The sequence below is a fragment of the Mirounga angustirostris genome, unplaced genomic scaffold (genome assembly GCF_029215605.1).
Source record: "Mirounga angustirostris isolate CCGP_5_RB_7025 unplaced genomic scaffold, mMirAng1.0.hap1 SCAF_8, whole genome shotgun sequence".
Taxonomy (NCBI): domain Eukaryota; kingdom Metazoa; phylum Chordata; class Mammalia; order Carnivora; family Phocidae; genus Mirounga; species Mirounga angustirostris.
The window spans coordinates 90,955,603-90,982,491 of record NW_026991716.1 but is presented as its reverse complement, the minus strand read 5'-3'; the positions used below and the strand labels follow the sequence as shown (position 1 = coordinate 90,982,491).

The following is a 26,889-nucleotide window of genomic DNA, read 5'->3' as shown; positions in this document are numbered from 1 at the left end:
CAGGTTGCAGATGTGCGTGATTACCCTGCCTGTGTGTCCTTGGGACCAACTGTTCTCTGTAACCCTCTGGCTCGTGTTTTGTGTCCCCCGGTAAAATGTTCGCTCCACAATGGTAGGGAGCTGGTCCTAGACTTGTCACCCCTCTATCCACGATGCCAGGATCCATGCTGACGCACACGAGGTTCTCAGTAAGTCCTTGCTGAAGCTCCAGTGCCCTGATGTGCCTGTCCAGCCCTGCCTGGCCCCGGTGGGGGTAAATCATGGGAGGCCCAGCTGCCCTTCTCCCCGATTGTCTGCTTTTGCTTAGCTCACATCCAGAATCAGGCCCAGAGTCTGCCTCCATCACTGCTACCATGACTGGAATAGAATACGGTTGACCCTTGAACGATGTAGGAGATGGAGGGGCCCACCCCCACGAGGTCGAAAATTCCCTTACAATGTTTGACTCCCCCAAACTTAACTACTGATAGCCCACTGTTGGCTGGAAGCCTTATCGATAGTGTAAATGGTTGATTAACATGTATTTGTATGTTATATGTATTATAGACTGTATTCTTACAGTCAAGTGAGCTAGAGAAAAGAAAAAAGTTACTAAGAAAATCATGAGGAAGAGAAAATACATTTACAGGACTGTAAAAAAAAAATGCACATATAAGTGGACCTGCATGGTTCAAACCTGTGTTGTTCAAGGGTCAACCGTAATCCCCCTTCAGTGCTATGGCTAAGTCACTGTGTGACCTTGCTCAGCTGACTTCAGTACTGCAGGCCTCCGTTCCCATGTCTGGGAAGTAGACATGTCATTTCCTTCCATCATGAAGACAGGTAATGCTCTCGCACATGCTTGGGGATCTCCACAAGGCTGCCCTTGAGTGTGGCTTCACAGCTAGACAGGGGTACTGTAACCAAAACAGAAGCCCATTTCCTCAGTGACGCTCTTTTCAATGAGGCACAGTGGAATCAGCAAACTTTTTCTATAAAGGACCATGTATTAAATATTTTAGATGTTGTGAGCCATGTAGTTCTCTGTTAGGTTTTTGTTTTTGTTTTCCGACTCTAAAAATATAAGAACTACTATTAGCTCATGTGTCATAGGAGAGCAGGCCTGGGTGAAGTTTGCCAATCCCTAGCGATAGGCAGTTGGAAGTTTATTTCTTTGAGACTCGATACTTTTTATTTTCTGTTTGGATGAAATAAGAAATGTGACCTGTGACAGTTCTATTTTTCTTGAATCGATCCTTGAATCGATCCTCTTGCCAAAAAGGTTGTTCATTTTAGTCATACTTCCCACTTTCTCTCTTGTTTTCAAGCATGTTTTAAATATTAATGCATTTTAGAACGGCTTTCAGCACAGAATCATGGTTCTCCAGAACAGAGTTGGTGGTTTGTGTAGGAGATCCCATTTGAAGACCATTTTGAGTTAGGATGGGCCCTTGATGATCCATCCAAAAGTAGAGTCTGATAATAATGCATTTTTGTCTGCGACTCAAAATATATTATGTTCTTAATTTCTTGAAGTTTTCTTCTGAGGACTTAACTTGTTTACTTGTTTGTAGACATGGGGTTAAACCTTCAATTGAATTTAGAGCTGATATATCTATTCTTGTTTCATTTCTTACTAATAGCCAGACATGAATTATTCTGAGTCCAAGCTTTTATAGTACTAAGAACTTTCTAACTGCTTAGTTACAAATAGGGCATGCTTGGTTACGGTTGATCTGTTGTAAAACCTGCCCCTTGCCCTGCCTTTGCTGCCAGAGTCCCCTGACTTCCTGCAGACCATCTCTTGCCCTTCTTCCAAGCCATTGTTGTAGATATTCTCATTTAATGGCACCCATTCTCCAATTTTTTAAAAAGATTTTATTTATTTATTTGACAGAAAGAGCACAAGCAAGGGGAGTGGCAGACAGAGGGAGAGGGATCAGCAGGCTTCCCGCTGAGCAGGCAGCCCGACGTGGGACTTGATCCCAAGACTCTGGGATCAAGACCCTAGCCGAAGGCAGACGCTTATCTGACTGAGCCACCCAGGCACTGCCCGCCCCCACCCCCCGCCATTCTCCAATTTTTAAAAAATATTCTTTAGTTTCAAATTTTAGCAAGGTTCTCTAAAGTTGACAAAGTAGTGGGTCTTAGAAAGATGGTATGTCAAAAACAAAAGTGGTAAAATAGCACCTAGGTATTTATTTATTTAACTCTGATGGATTGGGGATTACAGGCTGCTAAGAAGAGTGAAACCTTGGCACAATGTGAAGGTAGTTCACTGACTGCGAGATCTTAGCACAGTAGAGTGTGTTTGTTAAGAGGATCAATTCAAGAGCCAACCCTGCGACTTCCTAGCTATATGATGTTGGGCAACTTTTCATCTACTCTGAGACTCAGTTTTCCCATCTGTAACACTGGGCAAATCAAAGAACCTTTGATTATCCGTAAGATTATTGTGAGGTCTAGATGAGTTAATAGTACATAGTTAGTGCCATGTAAGGACTTTATTAAGGTGTTTATTGAGTGAAAAATATGCTTTCATGGATACATATCAGTGGATAACACTCCACATGGAAAATTTTATATCTGACTTGCTTTGTCCATTTAAATTTTCCCTATAGGCTTTTGTCGAGGCCCAGAACAAGATTACTGTGCCATTCCTTGAGCAGTGTCCTATCAGAGGTTTATACAAAGAGAGAATGACTGAACTGTATGACTATCCCAAGTATAGTTGCCACTTCAAGAAAGGAAAACGGTATGTGAGGTTGCTTTTATTTAATTTTCTTTTTACTTTTCTAATCGAATGCTTTCTTAAATCTTAAAATACAAATTCTAAATAACTTACCATTTTATAAAATTAATCCATTATGAAATCAGTTCATTTCTGTGCTTGAGTATGAGAATAATGTTTTTTGGTCTGTTCATATTCTTAAATCATGATTAAGAAATTTAGTAGAGATATTTCCTAGGAAAGCAAATCTAGATTATAGGAAATTATTGTTGTTTTATGGCTAATAATTGGGCTAGGATGATTTGTAGACAGCAGTGGAGATTTGTTTGCCTCTAAAATTCTCTTTGGCTTACCCTACTAGAAAAGCTTTTATTATATGGATTTCTTTCATCCAAGAATGGAGGTGGGCCAGGAGGTAGCACCTATTAATTCACATCTCTTGTTCCTCTCCCTTTCACACCAAGGTAAACTTACTCTCTTATTCTTTTTTAAGTCTCTGTGGAACCACCATCACAAATTTACTTGAGAATTTCTTAGACCCTCCCCTTCTTCTCTCTCTCTCTCACACACACACAGATCAGCAAAGTACAATCTACATGCCTAACCCTTCCTGCCGCTTGTTTTTGTAAATAAAATGGAAATGGCACACAGACCTGCCCATTCATTTATTATCAGCCGTAGCTGCTTTTGTACAACTATAGAATTGAGTAATAGCAACAGAGACTCTGTGGTCCACAAAGCCTAAAACATTTGCAGTCTTGCCCAATACAGAACAGGTTTGCTGACTCTGGCCTAGCAGCCTATCTAGGGAAGGATCCAGCATTTCATTTTAGAAGATCTGCTTTCTTCTCCATTGAAAAGAAAAAGTTACTGCTTTATTTGATTATCCATTTTAGTTCTAACAAATGAAGCAGTCTTTGTCTCTATTTGGCTAATATGCAGGATTATAATAAATTATTCCAATACTGAAAACAATTCAGATACCAAACTCTAATTACAGGGAGGTGGTGGAACCTTCCACCCTAGTCCCCATGTCCCTGGCATGGCCTGTTTGCAAATGAACATTTATTTGTTGTTTTTCTTTTTCTTTTTGCTTTGATTGTACCCCACAAATGGAAAACTCCATGGCTAAATAAAGACCATCTCTGTCCCCTAGGTATTTCTATTTTTACAATACGGGTTTGCAGAATCAACGAGTATTATATGTACAGGATTCCTTAGAAGGTGAAGCCAGAGTGTTCCTCGACCCCAACATACTGTCTGATGATGGCACGGTGGCGCTCCGAGGTGAGTGCTCCCCGGCTGAGCCCACAGGAGTCCCGGGGCCCTCTCTTTCGGCTCTGACATTGATGCAGTCCCTTCACCTCTGAAATACCAGATAGGATGGACCATATTGTAGAACAGATGCACATGCTCTGTTCAGGAAAGCTCATTTTTGCATAGTATCTCTAGAATACGTGAGTAGTCACATGTTCTGATAACATGAAGCAGAATGGGAGAATAATTCACACTGGACCCAAATTAGCTTCTAGGGCTTCTGAGATATTTAAGTATCATCATCATTGCTTCTAACATCCCTGAGCCCTCTCTGTGTTTAGGAAAAAAAATCTTCTATAAGTAATTTAAGCTCTATGAAGAATGTTCCAGCTATGAATGTATAAGAGGAAAAAACATTTACAAGATCTCTTTCCTTGGTGACAAGGAAGTGATCAGAGTTTTAAAATTCAGTTGCATTTTAGAATTGAAAGTAGAAAACCACAGTCTTGTAGAAATTAGACAGCTTGATACCCTGTTCCCTGAAGACGGCAAGTTTAAAATCTGAATGAGTAAGTTTGGCCTGTAGTTGCCATGTATCTCCTAAATAACTCCAACCCGAGATAACCTCTTCCACAGGCCATGAAGATTACCCTAGGTTTGTGCCATTAGAGCTAGTTAAGGAAGGATTTGGCTATTCGCTGGTTCTATGGTTTAATAATTGAATACTCTGAGAATCATCTCTTGTTAGGATCCTAGATTTTAGTGAAGTTGGCTCAGCATTTCCCCCAGAGCATCTTCGGTTTTGTAGAGAAAGCACAGGGGAAGGCTTAGCCCTGTGGAGTTGAGTGATTGGAACACTCTAGTCCTGTAATTGATTAGGTGGGAATGCAAGGACCCTATTCCCACAGCCCTGTGTGAAGACTCATTTATAAAGCCACTGAGTCATTTAGTGGTTCTTCCCCTCTTCTTCCCAAGTGGGCTGTGTATGTAAATAGTGATCCTTTATCTAATTCGTGTTGAAAGTAATCAGTATTGAAAATAAGATGTCAGCCAGCTAACCAGGGATATTCTTCCATGAATTTGAGTTTGTGGTTGTAAATGAATGTAATACACTGGTTCTGTGCAGTAATATAGCCTGTGTGGATATCGTTTAAACAATAAACCTTTGTTAATATTGAAGTTTTTGTAACTCATCCAGAAGAACTTCATTATAAGAGGGTCTCTGAAAGTTCATTTCAGTAACTTTTTAACGGAATGCCTGCCACGTACGGGTCCTGATAGCTGAAAAGGAAAATCAGACATGGGACCTGGCCTGTCTTCAAGTTTTCTGAAAATGATATAGGGAAGTTACAGTACGGGTAAATATACAGATTATTTTGATAGTATATGATTTTTTTTATACATTTCAAATCAACATTTTTATTTAAATTTTTCCTGAAAATTTTCTAATTATATATAATTTATGTAGAATGAGAAGTATTTTCTCCACATTGCCTTCTAGATTCTTCTCTGTATTTATATACAGATGAGCCTCAATACTTCACAGCAATTATAAAGGATTAATAAGTAGTTCTTGTGAAATCTTAATTACCACTAACAAATTCCATGTAAAACAGTAGGAAACCTCTGAAAATAGTTGGGTTTCTGAGAATAATTTTCAACCCCTGGTGAAGTTTAACAGACATTATAAGAGGAAATCTCCAGTGTCTGTGTGTGGTACCAGATGCTATCTATATATATTTTATATTTATAAGAGCCAATATAAACAGAAAATTTCTCAACACACATTCCACAGTGATTAGAACATTCTGTCATGGACTTAAAGAATTAGACACGCATAACAGTTCGTAGATGGTGTTGCTTTTCTTTCTTTTTCATGGTTGCTTTTGGAATATGCTCTGTGTGAGCCTTCACTGCAACCCTCGGGCTTACCTGGGCTTGTGCTGGTCAGGTGGTGTGGACGACGTTAATTCTTGAGTGCCAGCAATGCTCAGAAAATGAGGTTGTAAAGAGTGATTCCAAATAGTTTGGAATCCATCCCAAAAATTACTTAATGGCTTCCATTTAGTTCTGTTACATGGTATGTGTCATAATCCAGTCATTACTCGGAAAGCAGTTTCCTTATTCTTTTTCCCCTCCTCTTTAGAGTATAAATAAAATATGCTGAAATCTCAGATGAGCTCTGCTTTTAACTGAACTGCTCATTGAATTATAGGAATATAAACAGTGGAAGCATCTTAGAGGTCATATAATCTAGTACGTTTTTTACAGATGAAGAACCCAAGACCTGGAGAGGCGAGGACGCTTGTCCGGGCTCATGAGGTGAACTCCCGTGAGGCCTGGGCTCAGCCCCCAGAAGTCCTCACGACAGGCTCCCTGATCCTGCTGTTGCACGTATGGCAGAGAGCGTGTCAGGCAGCACGGAGGGCAGCGGGCAAGGCTAGGGGTTGTGTCCCCATGTGCACTGTGTGAGAATTTCTCCTGTGTCCCATAGGCTATGCCTTCAGTGAAGACGGGGAGTATTTCGCCTATGGTCTGAGTGCCAGTGGCTCAGACTGGGTGACGATCAAGTTCATGAAGGTTGATGGTGCCAGAGAGCTTCCAGATGTGCTCGAGAGAGTCAAGTTCAGCTGTATGGCATGGACCCATGACGGGAAAGGGATGTTCTATAACTCCTATCCCCAACAGGATGGAAAAAGTGACGGTAAGTGAAGATGGCAGCTGAAGCATCTTTCTCATGGACTAGAAGTGTGACTTCCCATGACTTGAAAAGCTAAACCCTACGTAGAAGTTATTTGGTGTAGAACCAGGTTTCCTCAAAGGGCGCTGTATCCGTTAGCATTGTTGTATGACAGATCACCCCAAAACTTAGTGTTTTAGAATAATAACCATATTTCTTTTGCTTGGGAGTCTGTGGGTTGGCCAGGCAGTTCTTCTAGATTAGCTGAGTTCTGTCATGTGTCTGTGTTCGGCTGTGGGTCAGTTGGCCGATCTTGGCTTGGCTTTGTCAGGGGCTTTGACTCTGATCCTTTTGGTTTCTCATCCTCCAGCAGGCTAGCCCATGTCAGGGGCTTTGACTCTGATCCTTTTGGTTTCTCATCCTCCAGCAGGCTAGCCCACTTGGTTTGCATGGCAGCTCAGCAGGATCCCAAGAGGGAGAGTCGAAAGGCAGGAGCCTTTCGATGCCTGTGCTTGCTGCCGGCACTGCGTCGTGGTGCTGCATTCTGTTGTTGGCCGAAGCGAGTCATGGGGCCAGCCCCTGTCCAAGGGGTGGAGGAACAGATAGAAGGAACCAGGAAAAACTGGGCCATTATTGCAGTCAGTCCTTTACAAATGTATCTCCCAAGGGGTCATGGAGAAGATGGATTTTTTTTTTCCATGAAACCTATTTATTTAATGATGTTGAGCGATTATAAAATTTCCCTACTGTGGTGATGGCATCTCTTCCTCTGATTAGAAGTTACAGGTTACTTGGTTTATCTTGACACGTTTCTCGTTGTGAATTTCTAGGACACACCTTTGTTCTTCTTTTCGGTTCTACAAAGGTCCTATTGTGTTCAAGCAGTCTCTTTCCCCCTTCACTCCTCATCTTTCCAGAGAGAAAGGCCCACGGACCTTGTATCTTGCTGTTGCAAGCTGTCAGCAGTCATCATCTTCTTTCCACAGTGGCCTGTAGCATTTTCCTGTTGCGTTGGTCTTTACAGATGGGTTTTACAGTCCCTTTGTTGGAGGTTTGGAGCTGAGGTACAGAGGCTCAGTTGCTTGTTGGAGGCCTGGGGCTGGTAAGAAGCACAGCTGATAAAGTGCTTTCTGCTACATACGCTATCCCCTTATCGTGATCTGCTGTACCTTTCTTGTCTTTACATATGCTAGCTTTCTTTTCTGATTTCCCCCAGTTAAATTGGGAATAAGACTATAATTCTTTTCATCTCTTTTGGCTATGTTCAGCTTTTGCTGCCTTTTGATTAGACTAGTGCAGTACCTTTTTTTTAATTCACCAGTGAACTACAAGAAGAGCTGACTTAAGAGTAGGCTTTCTTTTCAAGGATGTTGGCTAAAGAAAGTCATCTGGGCTCTGTACACTGAATTAGCTGCCTCTGTTAAGAGTGGTGCTGCAGAAAAAAGCTACCTATGGGCTAATAGTTGTGATTTGAATATTGGTATATTAGTTCCTGCTTTAGCTTTAGCCTTCATCAATGCAGAATATGATTATGGTTATACTATGTATATACAAGAGCAAATAGCCAAGAAAAATGATTCAAATAAAATGCTTAACATAAAAAAAAAAAAAAAAAAAAAAAAAAAGAGTGGTGCTGAGTGAGCGCCCAGGTGGCTCAGTCATTGGGCGTCTGCCTTCAGCTCAGGTCATGATCCCAAGGTCCTGGGATCGAGCCCCACATCGGGATCCCTGCTCAGCGGGAAGCCTGCTTCTCCCTCTCCCACTCCCCCGCTTGTGTTCCCTCTCTCGCTGTCTCTCTCTCTCTGTTGAAAAATAAATAAAATCTTTAAAAAAAAAAAAAAAAAGAGTGGTGCTGAGTTAGAAAATGGCTACTTCAAGTTCTGGGAGACCAAAAAAGTATTTCCCTGGCCATTTCTTGTTAGAGAACAATATTATTATTTTGTGAAAAACATGAAAATTATTATTTAAGCTCAGCTTTCAGTGGCAGAAACAGTAAAGATTAGTTACTATGATTGATTTCAGAAAGATAACATCTATTTCCAGCTGTAATTTGCTGCCCTCTTGTCGAGAAGACCTCAGCACCCTCTCAGGTTGTGTGCCCATGTGCTTCCCAGAGAACCCATGGAAAATCACCAAGTGCTGTAAACCTTTCTTTTATATTGTGGTGTTATCTTACTTCTTTTTCATCATCCTGAAACCTTAGTACCTTTTTATAATGAAAAAAAAAAGAATAGTTCAATCTCATAACATCTTCCAAAATCAACAAAAATGTGTGAATTACTTCCAGGGTGATACCCAGCCAATACTTAACATTAAAAAAGTGGGGGGGGAGAGAGTTTATCTTTTAGAGCATTTTTAGGTTCACAGCAGAATTGAACAGAAAGTACAGAGATTTCCCATACAGCCCCTGCCCCCACACATGCAGAACCTCCCCTATTATTAACATCCCTCACTGGAGTAGGTACAATTGATGAACCTCCATTGATAACATCATTATCAACATCCCTCATCAGAGTAGGTACAATCGATGAACCTCCATTGATACATCATAATCACCCAAAATGCAGAGCTTACGTTAGAGCTCACTCTTAGTGTTGTATATTCCACGAGTTTAGGCAAACGTAGAATGATATGTATCCACCATTATAATGTCATACAGAGTTTGACCACCCTCGGAATCCTCTTTTCCACCTGTTCATCCTCCCTGTCCACTAGCCTCTGACAACCACTGATCTCGCCACTGTCTCCATTGCTTTGCCTTTTCCCAAACGTCATATAGTTGGAATCATACACTATGTAGCCTTTTTAGATTGGCTTCTTTCACTCGGTGCTATGCATGTCTTTTCATGGCTTGATAATCCATTTCTTATTAGCGCTGGATAGGATTCCTTTGTCTGGATATAGCACAGTTTCTTTATCCTTTCACCTATTTTTAAACCATTCAGCTATTGAAGGGTATCTTGATAGCATCCAAGATTTGGCAGTTACAAATAAAGCCACTGTAAACATCTGTGTGCAGGTTTTTGTGTGGACATAAATTTTCAGACACTTTGGGTAAATACCAAGGAGAGTGGTTGCTGGATTGTATTGTAAGAATATGTTTAGTTTTGTGAGAAACTGCAAAACTGTCTACCAAAGTGACTGTACTAGTTTGCATTCCCGCCAGCAATGAAAAAGAGGTCCTGTTGCTCCACATCCTCACCAGCATTTGGTGTTGCTATTGTCCTGGATTTTGTCCATTCTAATAGGAGTACACTGGTATATTATTGTTTTAATTTGCATTTCCTTGGTGACATATGATGTGGACCATCTTTTCATATGCTTCTTTGCCATCTGCATATCATTTTTTTTTCTTTTTAGAGAGAGAAGGCGCACAAACGCACAGGGGAGGGGCAGAGGGAGAGAGAGAATCCCAAGCAGTCTCCACAGTCAGCCGTGCGAAGCCTGCCGCAGGGCTTGATCTCACCACCCTGGGATCATGACCCGAGCCGAAATCAAGAGTCAGATGCTTAACTGACTGAGCTGCCCAGGCGCCCCTGCTTTAGTGAGGTTTCTGTTAAGGTCTTTGGCCCATTTTTTAATAGGGTGTATGTTTTCTTTTTTTTTGAGTTTCAAGAGTTCTTTGTAAATTTTGGGTAACAGTCCTTTATCAGATATGTCTTCTGCAGATACTTTCTCCTAGTCTGTGAATTGTCCTATTCTCTTGACAGTGTCTTTCACAGAGCAGAATTTTTTTATTTTAATGAAGTCCAGCTTATTAGTTCTTTCTTTCGTGGATCATACCTTTGACATTGTATCTAAAAAGTCATTGCCAAACCCAAGGTCATCCTGATTTTCTCATATGTTATATTTTAGGAATTTTATAGTTTTGTGTTTACATTTAGGTTTGTGGTCCATTTTCAGTTAATTTTTTTGACAGGTACAGTCTGTGTCTAGATTCATTTTTCTGCATGTGGTTGTCTAGTTGTTCCAGCACTGTTTGTTGAAAAGGCCGTCTTTGCTCCTCTGGATTGCCTTAGCTCCTTTGTCAAAGACCAGTTGACTGTATTTACGGAGGTGCTTTCTGGGCTCTCTACTCTGCTCCATTGATTTACCTCTCTGTTCTTTTGCCAATACCACACTGTTTTGATTACTTACAGTAGATCTTGAAGTCAGGTAGTGTTAGTCCTCCAACTTGGTTCTTTTCCTTCAATATTGTGCTGGCCATTCTGGGTTTTTTTCTCTTTCCATATAAACTTTAGGATCAACTCATCAGTATCCACAAAATAACTTGCTGGGATTTTTATTGGAATTAAACTGTATCTATAGATCAAGTGGGGAAGAATTGACATGACAATATTGAGTATTCTTATTGATAAACATGGAGCATCTCTCCATTTATTTAATTCTTTTTTGATTTCTTTCATCAGTTTTGTAGTTTTTCTCATATAAGTCTTATACATATTTTATTAGAAATGTACCTAAGCATTTAATTTTGGGGGTACTAATGTAAATGGTATTGTGGGGTTTTTTTAAATTTTTATTTATTTATTTATTTTTAAGATTTTATTTATTTATTTGACAGAGAGAGACAAAGCGAGAGAAGGAACACAAGCAGGGGGAGTGGGAGAGGGAGAAGCAGGCTTCCCGCGGAGCAGGGAGCCCGATGCGGGGCTCGATCCCAGGACCCTGGGATCATGACCTGAGCCGAAGGCAGACGCTTAACGACTGAGCCCCCCAGGAGCCCCTAAAAAAATTTTTTTTATTGAGCTATAATCAACATAGAACATTATATTAGATTTAGGTGTACAACCTAATGATTCAATATTTATATATATTATGAAACAGTCACCACACAAGTCTCCATCACATCACCATACATAGTTACAAATTTGTTTTTTGTGATGAGAACTTTTAGCATCTTCTCTCTTAGCAACTTGTAAATATGCAGTACAATATCATTAACTATTACTAACTATGGTCACCATGTTATATATTACATCCTTAATGATACTATATTTTTAATTTCAAATGCCACTTATTCATTGCTGGTATACAGGAAAGCAGTTAACTTTTGCATATTAACTTGGTATCTTACGACCAGGTAATTAACTTTTTAAACGCTTCTAGCATTGTGCAATATGGGTGGAATAGATTTTCTTAAAATTGCCAACTGCACTTCAGTATACATTCTTAACTCCTTCAGGTACAGAGACATCCACCAATCTCCATCAAAAGCTCTGTTACCATGTGTTGGGAACTGATCAGTCAGAAGATATTTTGTGTGCTGAGTTTCCTGATGAGCCTAAGTGGATGGGTGGAGCTGAGGTATGGTATTTCTGTGAGATTGCCCCACGAACTCGATGTCACATGGACTGTGTATATGGATATTCTTGTTGTGTGATTTTTATGGATGTGCTAAGTCCTGTGAGTGAATATTCTCATGTTAAAAATATTGGTATTCAAATGGACTCTTAATAGTGAAGGTGATGATAAACCTTTTAACTGCAATTTCAACATAAAACCCTTAATACAAAGTAATACATGCTTATGGTTAAAAAAAAAAAAAAAGTGAAAGTACAGTATCACATAAAGCAAATCGTGAACATTTTGAAATTCAGAATCTTATGTCTCAGAGGTGAGGAAAGTATCCTTCCAAAAAATTTTCTTTGTGTAAGTGAGAATGTGGGGGGAGAGAGAGTATATGTTTTCCTTTTTTTAACACAGCTTTCCTCTTTGTGCATATTGTTCACTTGTTTTTACTTTAAAATGTGTATTTTCATACATTTTCCCATCTGATAGAAGGTCAGGTATTCCTTGGGAGTCTTGACCATAGCAAAACTGTATTTGAAGTCTTTGAAGTTACTGGCCCAGATTTTATTCTGTATCTTGAGAATCAACTGTGAAAAGACTTAGAGGTACTTGGAGTAAAAATTTAACTCTTGTTAGTTCATTTCTGGGTATAAGAAATATTTTTTAAAGAAAAGCATTCTGAATGTTTTGATATAGGTGGGCTGTTGGCCCATTTTTTAGTGGGAATGAGAAATCCACTAGAAAGTCTTTAGCTCATGGAGCCACTTACTTAGAACTTTGATAAAAAAGGAACATTTGATATTTGAACTTGGTCTCCTGGGTCTGGTTCACTGGGGGATAGAATAGTAACCCATAGTATTTTAGTTGATGTGCATTGATATACCTTATCCCAGATTGTTCTTCTATTTATTTATTTTGTTTCCCTAGACCAGGGGTTGGCAAACTACTGCCTGCCTTTAGGCCACATTTGGCCTGCTGTCAGCTTTAATAAATAAAGCTTCATCAGAACACAGCCACACTGTTTGTTTCGTATTGTCTGGGGCTGCTTTCAGGCTGCAGTATCAGGGTTGAGTCGCTGCAAAAGGCTCCATGGCCCACAAAGCTGAAAATATTTACTTTCTGGCCCTTAATAGAAAAAACTTGCTAGACTTTAATGCAGCGTATTAAAAGTGAATTTATAGGACTTTTATGACCTGAAATTGTATCCTTTTTTCACGCTTTTTCCTTCTCACTGAAGTGCCCCCCCCCCCCGCCCATGAGCTTTCCTTATGTAGTTACTATTGTCATTTTTTCACCTGTTTGTTTTTAATGGCTTTCTGACTCTATTTGTAGACTGTTTCTACTGTTTCCTTCTTAGTTCAGCTTCTCCTCCTACCTAAGTCTTCTGGTTACTATGGATAATAGGTGTTGGTTTGTAAAATAATATACATTTTTACTGTCATCTGAGTGAAACATTAAGGAAGATGAATATGCTACCAAACAATGTTTTAATGTCAGATCATGTGTTTCTCTTTATCTTTTTGGAGAGAAGGTATTGATGGGGAAAACCTAAAATAATGTATTTTAATAATCAGTTTTATTCCCCCTGGGATTCTTCATCATAAAATCAAAGACATTCCTAGAGAAGTTTTTATACTTCAAAGCTAATAATTTCATTACAGCAGACCCATTTTAATCAAGGTAAGTGTATTTGGTTGATATAGTAACATGGATACTGAAAATAAATGCCAGAATATTTATGTAATTTAGCACATTGGTCTAAAAGGAAACAAGCTTTATAGTAGAACATGCGAGCAGCTCAAGTTGCTTGGATCTCTCTTAGTGTTTGGTTGAAGCAGTTAGGTTTTTGGTTGGTTGGTTTGTTTTCTTTACTTTTAAATTGTGGTAAAATATAATAACAAAATTTACTGGTTTAATCATTTTTAAGTATAGAGTTAAGTGGCATTAAATACACTGACATTATTGTGCAACTATCACCACCATATATCTCCAAAACTTTTTTCATCTTGGAAAACTGAAACTGTCCCCTTTAAGCAGTAACTCCCCATCTCCCCTGCTCCCCCCGTTCCCTGGCAACCATCCCTCTCCTTTCTGTCTCTCTGTGTTGCACTATTCTAGGTGTCTCATATAAATGTCATCATACAGTATTTGTCCTTTTGTGACTGGCTGTTTGACTTAGCGTGAAGTCCTTAGGTTCATCCATGTTGTAGCATGTGTCAGAATCTCCTTCCTTTTTATAGTTGAATAATATTCCATTGTGGGTATACACCATATTTTATTCCTTCATCTGTTGATGGACACTTGGTGTGTTTCCATAGCATTATTGTGAGCACCCAGTTTTTTAAAATACAGTGAAGGGCGCCTGGGTGGCTCAGTCAGTTAAGCATCCAATTCTTGATTTTGGCTCGGGTCATGATCTCAGGGTCGTGAGATCGAGCCCCGTGTTGGGCTCCTCGCTGGGCGTGGAGTCTGCTTGAGATTCTCCCTCTCCCTCTCCCCCTCCACCCCTACTCGCTTGCTCATGCTCTCTCAAAAAAAATAAAAAATAAAAATATAGTGGAGATATATATGTATTTAACATATGTGCATTCAATTCTACTAGGAAAGTGAAAAGAAAAGCAGATTTAAGTAGTTGATGTGATCCTTCTACCATTCATTAAAAAGATGTTCACTCTATGTAAATTATCTAATATAATCTTTACCAAAGCCTCGAAAAGGAGGTGATCATTCCATTGCATGGACAAAGTGAAATGCCTGCCAGAGAGATTAACTTGCAAGCCCATGGCTAGAACTTGCCTGCTGAGTGTGTTAGACCCCACAGCCTGTGTCTTCCTAACCACGTGCACTCAGCCTCTCTGGTCTAAAGGAAAGAAGTCTTGCAGTAACAGCAGCAAAGACTGTCGAAAGGATGGCAGTAACGGAAGGGATGCATCTGTACTGCACAGAAGTAGTAAAGTTGTTAAAAAACTAAAGGGACATAGATGATGGGTCCTAAGGAACTTTGTATTGGATCAGAGCCTAATAGTGAATGATGCAGAGGAAGTCTGCGAAAACCAGCAGTCTTGGTAAGCACACACTGGGTGTAGTCTTCCTTGAAGCTGTATTCCAGCTACTTGGATGTCTTGTTACAACGGGTGACAGACACCCACCAGGTGCCCGGGTTGGTTGCTTCATGACCACGCTCTTGATGCGTGGTATTTTTCAAGTAGTTGCTTTGGGGATCATCATTTTGAACCCAGTATTTTGTTAATATCTTTAACACTTTAACAGTGACTGAATAGAGAACTAGTGTTACAGTGATGGTGTACTATCACAGAAATTCGGACATTTTATCCTCGTCCTGTCGGTGCAGCCTTGGACACTTCCCTTGTCTCCAGATCTCTTTCCTTCATTTCCCCTGGGGCTTTTTCAGCTCTGAAAGTCTATGGACAGAGGCTTTAGCATAACATCTCACCGACCCTGACGCAGGCTTCCTGGGTGAGGAGGTAGCTGCTGGATGTGAGAGCAACTTGGGCTTTGTGGGTGTGGTTGGAGGGGTCTTTGGGGTGGGCGGCCAGCTGAGCTTGTGGACGTGTGTGGATTTCTCCGGCGAGCTGCCATACTCCTCCCTTTGGGCTGCTGCAGTCCAGATTCACTGAGGACTTCCCTTTGAATCCTAGACACTGTCTCCTTATGACTCCTTTTCCTTCATAGATGCCTCCTCTGCCTTCCTGCATGGACAGGTCTTCTTGCCTTGAGCAGTCCATCACGTACAACCAGGAAGCAGCTTTAGTGTTTCCATCATTGCCCGTGACACCATCTGCCCCAGGATGACTGACTTCCATCTAGCAGAATCCATAGCTTTCAGGACATTTTGGAGTATTAGAACTGTTACGAAGGATCCACTGCAGTCCAAAGCAAAATATTAGTCTCTCCAATTTACATGCTTCTTCCCTCTGCCCAGCTCCTGTTTGGTGAGCACATGGGGGACTGGCAGGGGAATAGGGACTACTCAACCCCCTGGTTGGTGGTTTACTTATTTATTTTTTTCCATACAAAGACTTTATTCAAGATACCCTCAAACTAGCATAGCCCAAATACCCATTATCAAGTGCATGAATGAATGAATGAATTGTGGTACATCTCTACAATAGAGTAGTACTACTCAGCAGTAAAAAGGAACAAACTGTTGATATATTCAACAACAGGGATGAATCTCAAAATAATTCTGCTCAGTGAAAGCCAAAGAAAGGAGTACACAGGACTACAGAGTGTTTGATTCCATTTATAGAACGCTCTGGAAAATGCAGACTAGTCTGTAATGGCATAAAACAAATCAGTGGTTGCTTGGGGACGGGGCTGGGGAACAGGAGGGAGGGGATATGAAGGCGCAGGAGGAAACTCTGGAGGATGATCAGACTGGGACACTGGGATTGACGTTTTCCAGGTGAGGCCATTCTGAGCAATGGACAGCATCTCCAATTCTCTCCCCTCGGTTATTCATTGTGGATTAGTTTCTCCAGCGACCTTGCAGGGAGGAGAAGTTGGAGGAGGGGAACGGGGTTCTTGCTCCTCCAGAGCTTTTTGTCGGTGTCTGGTTGCCACCATCTGCTTGCAGTCATGACCGGTATCTTGGTGCCGGCTCCCTCATGGCATCCTTTTGTAGTGAGATACCCTCCATTCTGGGAACCTGTGTGCTGTTCTCTGTGGTGGATAATAAACTCTGGCTCACATTTGTGTTGCCTTCCAAGGCTTCTGCTCCCAGCAGGATTCCCTCCGTAGCTCCCCTCTTCCATCCTTTTTCTGCCAGGACCTTTCAAGATGACTGGAGGGAGGCTATCTTCCTGGTGTCTCTTGTTCTGAGGGAAGCGACCTCCATGGGTTGCTCCATCCTGGAAGGGCAGGTGCTGGTCACCACTGCTCTCCTCACCTGCCAGCCGGGGGCCTCCTCCCTCAGTCCTTGCAGCTCCCTCATGCCCCTGGGGTAACATGACACCTGTCTAGCATTGGGCTTAGAGGGACAGTGGTGTCAATTATTTAACATAGACTATAAGGCTTTACCTGGAAGGCAGGATTGTGGGGGAATAGAAATTGTTTTAAAAGATTCTACTAGATCCAAAAAAAAAAAATTCCCTTTATTTTGAAGTAATTCCCAGAGCATTGGGGGGGGGGTTGTGGAAACAAGGAGATCAAGTATTTTGAGGCACTTTTCCCAGCAGAGGGTGCTCTAGAATGAAGATTCTGAAAATGTGTCAAGTACCTTTAGAAAGGACTAAGGGGAAAATGCCCAGCCTCTTTGTGACTGTCTAGCTGAATTCTATACTGAGAACCTAATTCTGTCTTAACCAAGTTTTGAAAACGGGGCTTCTTTTTTACAAAGGTAATCCTAATCTTGATGTTTATCACATATCTCTATAGCCATTTTTATATGTTCACTTGTGATCCCTAGTTGTTCAAGTATGTGTATATTTGTGTAGACGTTTATATATTATATGTATATATTAACATGTAAAATCACTGCCTGATGCTTGACTCCGTGGGCACACAGTGAGCGTTAGTTTCCTTCCCCTCCCCTCCCCCTGCTGAGGTTCGTGCATGTGAAGACCCTTGAGGCCTGGTGTGCACCCAGCTTTGCCTCACGAAGCAGACGGCCTAGGTGTCTGGGTGTCCCTCAGGGAATTCCGCCTCACCTGCCCCTCACTCACTGGAAAGCGCTGGCTGGGAGCAGTCATTGTTCAGCAGCCCTCTTCCTGGTCAGCATACTTCATGCATCTATTCCCCGGGGGCCCAGGAAGCCATTGGCTTGGTGCACCCGGGTGCTAGGGCCAGGCGATCCTCGGGAGCACAGACCGGCATGCTCTGGCCCTTTGGAAGATGTTCTTGTTGTAGTCAACTCTTCTATTTATAAACACTTTACAATATTGCCAAGGGGCTTGGGGCTCATGACACAGTTTCCATCATGTTCCGTTTGTCTGTCGTTTTAAAGACCCTTTGTCCTCCTGACCTGAGCTGGCGGCTGCCAGTGTGTTATCGGTGAGTCTTCATTTCCTTGTGCTGTGCCGGAGAGCCTGTATTTTCCCCCCAACTCCCAGAGCGGCTGAGTGCTTGTCTTTCTGTCGGTCCCGGGGTGGATTCCCAACCTGGCTGTGCGTGTCCGTGGCTCATCACCCGGGTCCTCTCTCTCATCAGCACCGCAAGGCGTGATAATATCCATCACTGATCCATGCTGATTAGTAGCGGGTGGGAAAATCCCAGCAGACGGTGGGGAAGAAAAGTCAGGAAGCCACACAACAGACTGGAATTTGAGTAAAGCTAGAAAGCAGTGCCGCTCTGTGTACGTGGAACAGCTCCTGACAGGAGAGAGTTGGTTTTGGTAGCAGTAGGGTTGGAGTTGCTGATCAGTCGCTTCTCACCTGACCCCTCTTGGCCAGTAAGGGAGAAAAGAAAACAAACAGTAGATTATTAAACAACAGTAGCGGCTCTATCATGTGAAGATCTATGTTACTCATTTCACTTTGAACGCGGGTTTTCCCACGTTCAATCTTCTGGCATACTGAGGAAGGAACACATCATATAGGATATGGGTCGATTTCGGTTTTTGCCCACTGCTGTAGGACCACACTGTATTGGGAAAGCTGCGTGCTCTGTTGAATGACGACCTGTTGGGAGATGTTTATGCTAACACACATCACATGAACCTCTGACTACCCCTGTACGTGTGTACTACGCTACTCCTGTTGTTATACAACTCCATAATGAGTCCCGTTAGTGAGAAGCCATCATTGTAGGTGATTAGTTTGACCTTTAAAAGTTTTCCCAGATTAAGTTTTGGAAACATACTTAATATTAAAGAGATGATGTTGTGATTCACTACTATTATGAAAGGAATCCAAAAGAGACCATGAAATAAAATGGATAAAGTTTCCTGCTCTGAGAGGAACATGAATAACTCCCAAAGCTATTAAAACCCATTTTCATTCCTTTTGTTAATGTTCCAGACAATTTTAAGTCTCACGGCTTTTTAGGATACTTTTTTTAATATACACAATTCTTTTGTCATAATATGTAAAAGGAATACTTTCCTCAATTTGAAAAAGTGCATGTAGATTCAAATGATGAAAAAAAAACTTTATTTACTTCGCGTTGGATTCCAAGTGGAAATTAGTATATGTACCAAAGAAATTTCATGTCTGTGGAGATTTGGTTATTAACACAAGACCACATGACTGGGGCTCAGTAGCTCTCACATAAAATAGCTTATGAGCTATTCTTTGAAAATGATAATATGTTTGGGGCGCTTGAGTGGCTCAGTCGGTTAAGTGTCTGCCTTCGGCTCAGGTCATGATCCTGGGGTCCTGGGATCCAGCCCTGTGTTGGGCTCCCTGCTCAGCGAGGAGCCTGCTTCTCTCTCTGTCAAATAAGTCAAATCTTTTTTAAAAAAAGAAAAATAATATGTTCGATGAAAGTCCACATCATTACACACACACACACACACACACAATATTGGCTATGTGTCCTTGTTGTTTTTGAAAAACACCTTTGGAGGGTACCTGGGTGGCTCAGTTGGTTAAGCATCTACCTTCGGCTCAGGTCATGATCCCAGGGTCCTGGGAAGAATCCCACATCGGGCTCCCTGCTCAGTGGGGAGTCTGCTTCTCTCTCTGCCCTTCACCCCACTCTCTCTCGCTCTCTCTCTCTCTCTCAAATAAGTAAAATTTTTTAAAAAAAGAAAAAAACACCTTTGTAGATAAATGATTGGGAGTTTACAACATTAAGTGATCTTCTGTTCATTTTCTCTTAACATGAGATGCATAAAGAAAAGTTAGTTGATTCAGGTCATTTAGAAAGCCCACCTGTTCTTATTGTATAGTATTGAGACTGAGAATAGCCAAATTCAATGAATTTAAAATTTTTATAATACTAGTGATAGTAATAACAACATAGGTTTATTGTTTAAAATAAACTACAAAGATCTCATTTTCCAGAAAAACTGCTAGTATTGTCATATTCTATTTCACACTCATTTCTGTAAATTCATTTAAAAAAAAAAATGAGTGGATGATAAAGCTGATAACATGTAAATATGGAGCAGCTATGATCCATATTTTGATAAAAACATATTATTTGGGACTAGATTCTCCTGAGGTGTTTTCCGGTTGCTGCTTATCTTTTTAAATTCTGTGGTCTTATGGCTCCTGGGTTTGTAGAGATTATATCCTGGATGTGCTGAATCGTGTGACTTTTGTGTTTGTTGGAGCAGTATATGTGAACCTAACAGAATAAAGTACAAAATACATACTCCATTTTACAGTTTGAGGTCTGTCAGGGTTTCCTTATATCATCACCTCAGTGTAGCATAATACCACAATATACACAACTGAAATTTCTTAGTGAATTAATGTGGCTTCTTTAATGAAAGTATAAAGTCTGATAACCCCATACCTTATGCCCTTTGGGTAAGTGTCAGTGAGTATGGCAGCCAATTCCTGGATCCCCTCGTCAAAAATGGAAGCCAACACCTACGAAGGTTTTCTCCAGTACCACAAAATATGCCAGGCTGAGAAACCACAAAGGCTAGATGGTAGCACTTCTTTCCACACTCCTCTGGCCTCCTTTTGGGGGAGTTTTCCTCAATCAGGGCTTCCCAGTGGCTAAAGATGAGGGAGGTTGGGAGTTCTCAGCCTCACCGATTCATAGTGCTGAGGCACATTGTTCCGTAAGCACCTTATCGGCAGTCAGGTTGTTAACTGCTGACTCTTGTTTCATTTCTAGAGGATGAACTAGGAGGAGCGCATTGTTTGTTGGGCCTGCCCCGGAGACTGCGTGGAAGCACAGTAGTCGTGGGCTGTGCCAGGTTACACACTGCGTGTGCACAGGGTATTGTGATGCTTTGCATGCTGTCACAGGCCAGGGTCCTTGGAAAGCGGGCCGGAAGTTGAACGGGAGTGCTTTCAGGACCTGTGTGCGGAGCGAGGGCAGAGAGGAAGGAGTTGAACTGTCATGCGGTCATTACAAAGACCTCAGCCAGTCCCACAGCGAGCTCTCAGGCTGGGCTGGCCTTCAGCATTTTCCTGACTGGGGGCTTTATACCCTTGAGTTCGTCAGTCATTACATGTGGGAAGAACCTGAAAGGATTTGTGACCTTGGGAGAGGCGGTTCTCTCCGACCCGGGGACAGGCCTGGCGGTTCTCAGCCGAGCACTGCCCGCTCCTGGCACCGGGCAGACCACAGCGGCCACCGCGTATGCTGCCATCCAGTGGCAGGCTGGACGCTTGAGAGTGAACATAGGTAGCTTGCGGGTGTGTCAGCGTAGTTCTGGGAACCAGATAGCTACACCCCCGTAGCAGTTGTAAGAAGGCCAAATTCAAGCAACCATTTTGAGAGGAATTCTGCATCTCTTTTAAAATCACTTAAGGACCATCCCTCCCCCAAAGCCGCCTCAGAGCTCACTCCTCCTCCACCTCCCCTCCCTGTTAGCCGCCCTTCTCTGCACTCCCTTCATACTCGGCACTTCTCGCTATTCATGTTCTATGATTTTCATCTGTGTGCACGTGCGTGTCCATCTCTCTCTCCCATCTGAGCACGAGCTCTTCGAGGCCCTGTGCTATTGATCTGTGTGTTTTAGAACCTGGTTCAGCAGTGGCCGGCTCTCAGTAAATGTTGGCTAAATATACGGCCTCCGCCCCGACTCCCCGAATAGTGGCCGGCTGTGTTTGATGGCATATGTTAAATCATGTCCTGTTAAAACCAGCCACTGTGGTGACGTAGCGGTGTCCAGCCCCACCCACCCCAGAAGCAAGGGAGCTGGGGCTGGGGCAGCTTTTGCATTTGTTTCTCTCTGTTGAGGTTTGCCTGTTATGGATAATGAAAGGCTAAATGGGTAAAGAATGGTTATTTATGAGTATATAAAGAATGATAGCTTTAAGAGGCGCCTGGGTGGCTCAGATAGTTAAGCGTGTGCCTTCGGCTCAGGTCATGATCCCAGCGTCCTGGGATCGAGCCCCACATCAGGCTCCCTGCCCAGCGGGGAGCCTGCTTCTCCTTTTCCCTCTGCCTCTCTCCCTGCTCATTCTCTCTCTCTCTCTGTATCTCTGTGTCTCAAATAAATAAATAAAATCTTAAAAAAAAAAAAAAAAAGGGGGCGCCTGGGTGGCTCAGTCGTTAAGCATCTGCCTTTGGCTCAGGTCATGGTCCCAGGGTCCTGGGATCGAGCCCCGCATCGAGCGCCCTGCTCCGCGGGAAGCCTGCTTCTCCCTCTCCCACTCCCGCTGCTTGTGTTCCCTCTCTCGCTGTATCTCTCTCTGTCAAATAAATAAAATCTTTTAAAAAAAAAAGAATGATAGCTTTAAGGGGCGCCTGGGTGCCTCAGTTGGTTAAGAGTCTGCCTTCGGCTCAGGTCATGATCCTGGGGTCCTGGGATCTAGCCCCACATCGGGCTCCCTGCTCAGGGGGGAGTCTGCTTCTCCCTCTCCCTCTGCCTCCCCCCCCATGCTCTCTCTCTCCTTCTCTCTCAAATAAATAAATAAAATCTTAAAAAAATAAAAAGCTTTCATCCCTGTTGGTATTGTTTGGAATGCAGTTACTGGATTTCATATCCGCAAATGTAAATATTCAATTTACAGTAATTCTTAGAATTTTTTTTGTTAATTAATATTTATTTACATAAAAGGTAGATTTTCATGAAATAAGATCATTTTGACTTAAGGAAAATTTGTCTAAAAAATATAGACATAAAGTAGAAGAAAGCTGTGAAAAGCACAGATTCAAGAATTACATTTTTTATAATTGGTCAGACTAGTATTATTCCAACCTTGTTGCAATTAGTCAGTGCTTTTGAATCAGATTAATTGCTTCCAGAGAACACAGTTAATCTAGTTGATACCATATTGTTTAAAGAAAAAAATAATATTTTGTGAACGGGAGTTTATAGTGTTTCATGAAGGCCTGATGGGGCCCTTGGCTCACCTGTTTATCTGTTTTCTTTTTATCTGGAATTTAGAAAAGTCACTTAAAAAAAAAGATTTTATTTATTTATTTGTCAGAGAGAGAGAGCACAAGCAGGGGCAGCAGCAGAGGGAGAGGGAGAAGCAGGCTCCCCACTGAGCAAGGAGCCTGATGTGGGACTCGATCCTAGGACCCTGGGATCATGACCTGAGCCAAAGGCAAATGCTTAACCACCTGAGCCACCCAGGTGCCCCAGAAAAGTCACTTTTTTTCTGTTGAATGCAAGCGTCCTCCTCATCAACAATATTTTTCTCTCCTCCTCCCGGTGATTTCCAAAATCACCGTTTTTATAGTCTGAATGTGAAGCTGTGGTTAATAAATGTACATTGTTACAATTTTAGTGGAAGAAGGTGTATTTCTAACCTGTGTATTTTAGGACAGCAATGACACTTATAAATGATTTTGAAATCTGAGACTTTGAGCACTTGAAAATTCAGAATTGTTTCCAGTTTAGCAAATCTGCTTGGTGGCTATGAACCTCACTGGGTTGTGATGAAGAGAGTTACAGTGAAAAAGACAGACTTAATTGGCATCCCGACCAGCAGTGTACCTTGGGACTTCGTGCCTTAGATTAAATATAAACTGCTACAATATTTAGTCCAGCCAGAAATGCTGAGAACAGCTCGTTAGACGTGCTCGAGACAACTGTCATCAAAGGTTTGGTGTGGTTCTTGCAGTGAGTTTTACAGCCCCGTTTTTCAGTCGGCTGAATCACTATAACTGAAATTAACCATCATTTATTATCAATATAGCATGACTTTAAACACTAAGCTATAAAAATTCCGTCTTCATTTAAAGGATAAGAGAACAAAACTCTGAAGTATTAATAAGGCTGCTTTTCATTACATTTGATGAAGTTATGATTGTAAGGTTGCTTGACGATATTCATGTAGGATCGATTAAAAATAAGGTGGAACTGAAATTCTAGACATGAGTTTATTAACTATGTATATGGAAAGCTTAAGGAAAACATATGAAAGCCTAGAAATAGGATATATATAACTCCCAAAGCAGTCAAAGAAGGGACAATGTTCATAAAGAAGTTTATAATGCAGTACCAAGAGGAAAGAAGGGGAAACTCTCAGGTGAATAGAATACTTGAAATTAAGAAAATGGAAGCCAGTACTTCAGCAATAACAGTTAAAGGAAATGGAATATAGATTCTTAGGTTGGATTCTTTAAACTCAGTCAAGTCTAGTGTTATTTGCAAGAGACCCACTTAACATTATGACAGGTAAGTTGGAAATATAGTGAGGATGAGAATGGAGAAAAGAATTAATGGAAATCAGAAGTTTATAATAGGATTCTCCAAAACCATTTGACAATCTTTGAAAAGACTCTAAGGAGCCTAGCAAAAGATGGAAGAGAGAGAATGCACCTGCAGCATTAGACATTATGTGTAGTTTGTGGCAAAAACCCATACAGCAAAATATGGTTCATGTTTGTTAAGGCAAACTGCTTCTGAACTCAGAAAAAATGTCACCAGGAAAGAGTGGCCAAATTAAACAGGACTTTCTAGAATCTTTGATAAAACTATAACTTACTTGGAATTCTCCTTCTGTTTCTCAAGTACAGATTATCTCTGTGCTTTAGAACAGTCTTTTTCTGAGAAAGAGATGTTCAACTTACAACATCCCCTGTGCTGCCAAGTGTTTAACAATGCTGGGCACTTTAGACATGCATAGTCATTATGATTAATTTATAAATGCAAAGGAACTTGACTGAAACAGCTGGTCTACCAAATGAACCTGTAGATAGAAAGTGAATGGACATTTTCGGAGAGCTGGAATCTAATTCCTACAAGTCTAAGCACTTGCTGCTGCTAGGAAGTAAAATCTGAAGTATTCCATGCTCAGGCACTCTTGTGTAGATGACATTTAGCTCGGTATCATCACATTGCACTGATAGAAGGAATCAGTATATGTGGGCTTGATGAGAGCAGCGCAGCAAGTCAGAGTGAATGTTTGACAGTTTCACCTCTGCATAAGAGAAAAGAAGCATGCTCCAAAGGCTGCAGGTAGTTCACAGAAGTTTTATTGGAATAGAAAACAGAAACAGTAAAAATGCCTTACTGTATAATGAGATGGAAGGAAATATATCATTGTTATATTCTTTATGAATCATGGGTATCATCTTTTAAATTAATTCCGTATTAATTACATTCTTAATTCTTATATCTGTGTATTTCAAGCATGCACAAGAATATACTCTTAAAAGTGTAATTATCCAATTAAAAATGAGTTTAAAAAAATAAAAACATCATGACGGGTATTTGCCTCTGGCCTTGGCAGTGTCACTAGTCCTAGAGCAGCCCTCCTGCCATAAACAGCGAGAAAAGTACACAAAGTAAAGCAGTCATTTGCAGATACGGTCTGCAGGCATTGCTGGACCATCATCTATAAGGGAAGCAAGTCCTGTGATTGCCCCATCTTTCTGCCTTTCTGGAGATATTTTCTGGAGTTTGGCACTAGGAGAGAGGAGCCCACAGAGTATTGCAGTCTCCCCGAACTTAGTATCCAAAGAATTCAGGAAGACTGAAGCCACTGGAATTTGCAGGCAGAGTATCAGAAGGAACTACCACTAAGAGTCCCGGAATTCTGCCTTGGTCTCCCTTTGTGACTTTGCTGACCATTAAGTAGTACGTGCATGGGATGAGACTCCATGATTCAGGCTAGCAACTACCAGGGAGCTATAAGCCGACAACTACCAGAGGTTTAACAAGTCTGGGAGACTGCCACTTTCTGACCAAAATGGAAAGACCTTGTGAACACCCAGGGTATTCACCAGCAATCCCAGAAAGGCCACACCTTTCCAGTGGGGCTGGAACAAGCTTGAGAACAAACAAACCTCCAATGGATCAAACTTGAGAACAAGCCTCCAATGGATCAAGCTGATCCACTAACAAATTAACTGCCTCAAAACTTTTTAAAGGAAGACAAAAGCAACAAGTAAAAAAATCCAGACAACGTTCAAAATGTGTAGAATCCAATTTTTAAAAGTTGCTAAATGTGTAAAGAAGCAGAAAAATGTGACTTTTAACCAGGAGAAATAGTAGCCAATGAAACAGGCTCAGAAATGACAGGTAGTAGAACTACCAGACAGGGACTTTTTAAAAGCTATTATAAAATACTATTTAAAGGATTTGAGAAAATGTTAATATAATGAACAAAGAAATAATATAAAAATGAACCAGACATTCTTCTAGGTGTGAAAATAAGCCATCCGAAATGAAAAAGTCTCTGCATGGGCTTAATAGCAATTTAGATACTACAAAAATATCAGTGAATTTGAAAACAGGACAATTGAAAATAAACCAAAAAGAGAAGAGAGAAAAAAAAAAACAGAAACAAAAATGAACACAGCCTCACTGACCTGTGGGATGATGCTAAGGGATCTAACATTGTGTATTTGAAGTCCTACAGTAGGGGTGAGAGGATACAAAAATATATAGGAGGGAAAAAAGGCCAAAAGTGTTAGGAATTTGATAAAGTAGACAAACCCACAGTTCCAAAATGCTCAACAAATCACAAGCAGGCTACTACAGCAAAGCCCCTTATTAATTACTTTGCATAAAACCTATGATGATAATAAAAAAATCTTGAAAGCAGCCAGAGAAGAAAACACACATTATGTATAGTGAGAAAACGGTAGGAAATGACTTCTCACCTGAAACAGTGCAAGGCAGGAGACAATGGAAAGACATTTTTTCTTGACTACCATATTTAAAAGTACAGTTCCTCCCCCCCCACATCCTGCCTCCCTTACCTATACCTGTTCATGTTCTCCATGGCATTCATCATTTTATAATAGGCTACATAATTGCATGTTTATCTCCTCTACTAGAGCGTAACATTTTTCACTCACCTGTACCTCTGAAACAAATAATACATTATATGTTAAAAAATAAATAAAATTTTTTTCCTGACTTGTTCATTAATATGCCTTTAAATGTCTTCCACATAATGGC

At 41.2% G+C, this 26,889-nt stretch overlaps 1 protein-coding gene across 1 annotated transcript in view; it reads left to right on the top strand.

The window, feature by feature from the left end:
* Window positions 1–26,889, top strand: part of PREP (prolyl endopeptidase) — a 116,892-nt gene that overhangs the window by 21,064 nt on the left and 68,939 nt on the right. The window contains exons 3-6 of the mRNA XM_045865245.3: window positions 2,601–2,734; window positions 3,867–3,997; window positions 6,462–6,671; window positions 11,833–11,954. Of these exons, the coding sequence (XP_045721201.1) occupies window positions 2,601–2,734; window positions 3,867–3,997; window positions 6,462–6,671; window positions 11,833–11,954 (597 nt within the window). The remainder of the gene's footprint in view (window positions 1–2,600; window positions 2,735–3,866; window positions 3,998–6,461; window positions 6,672–11,832; window positions 11,955–26,889) is intronic.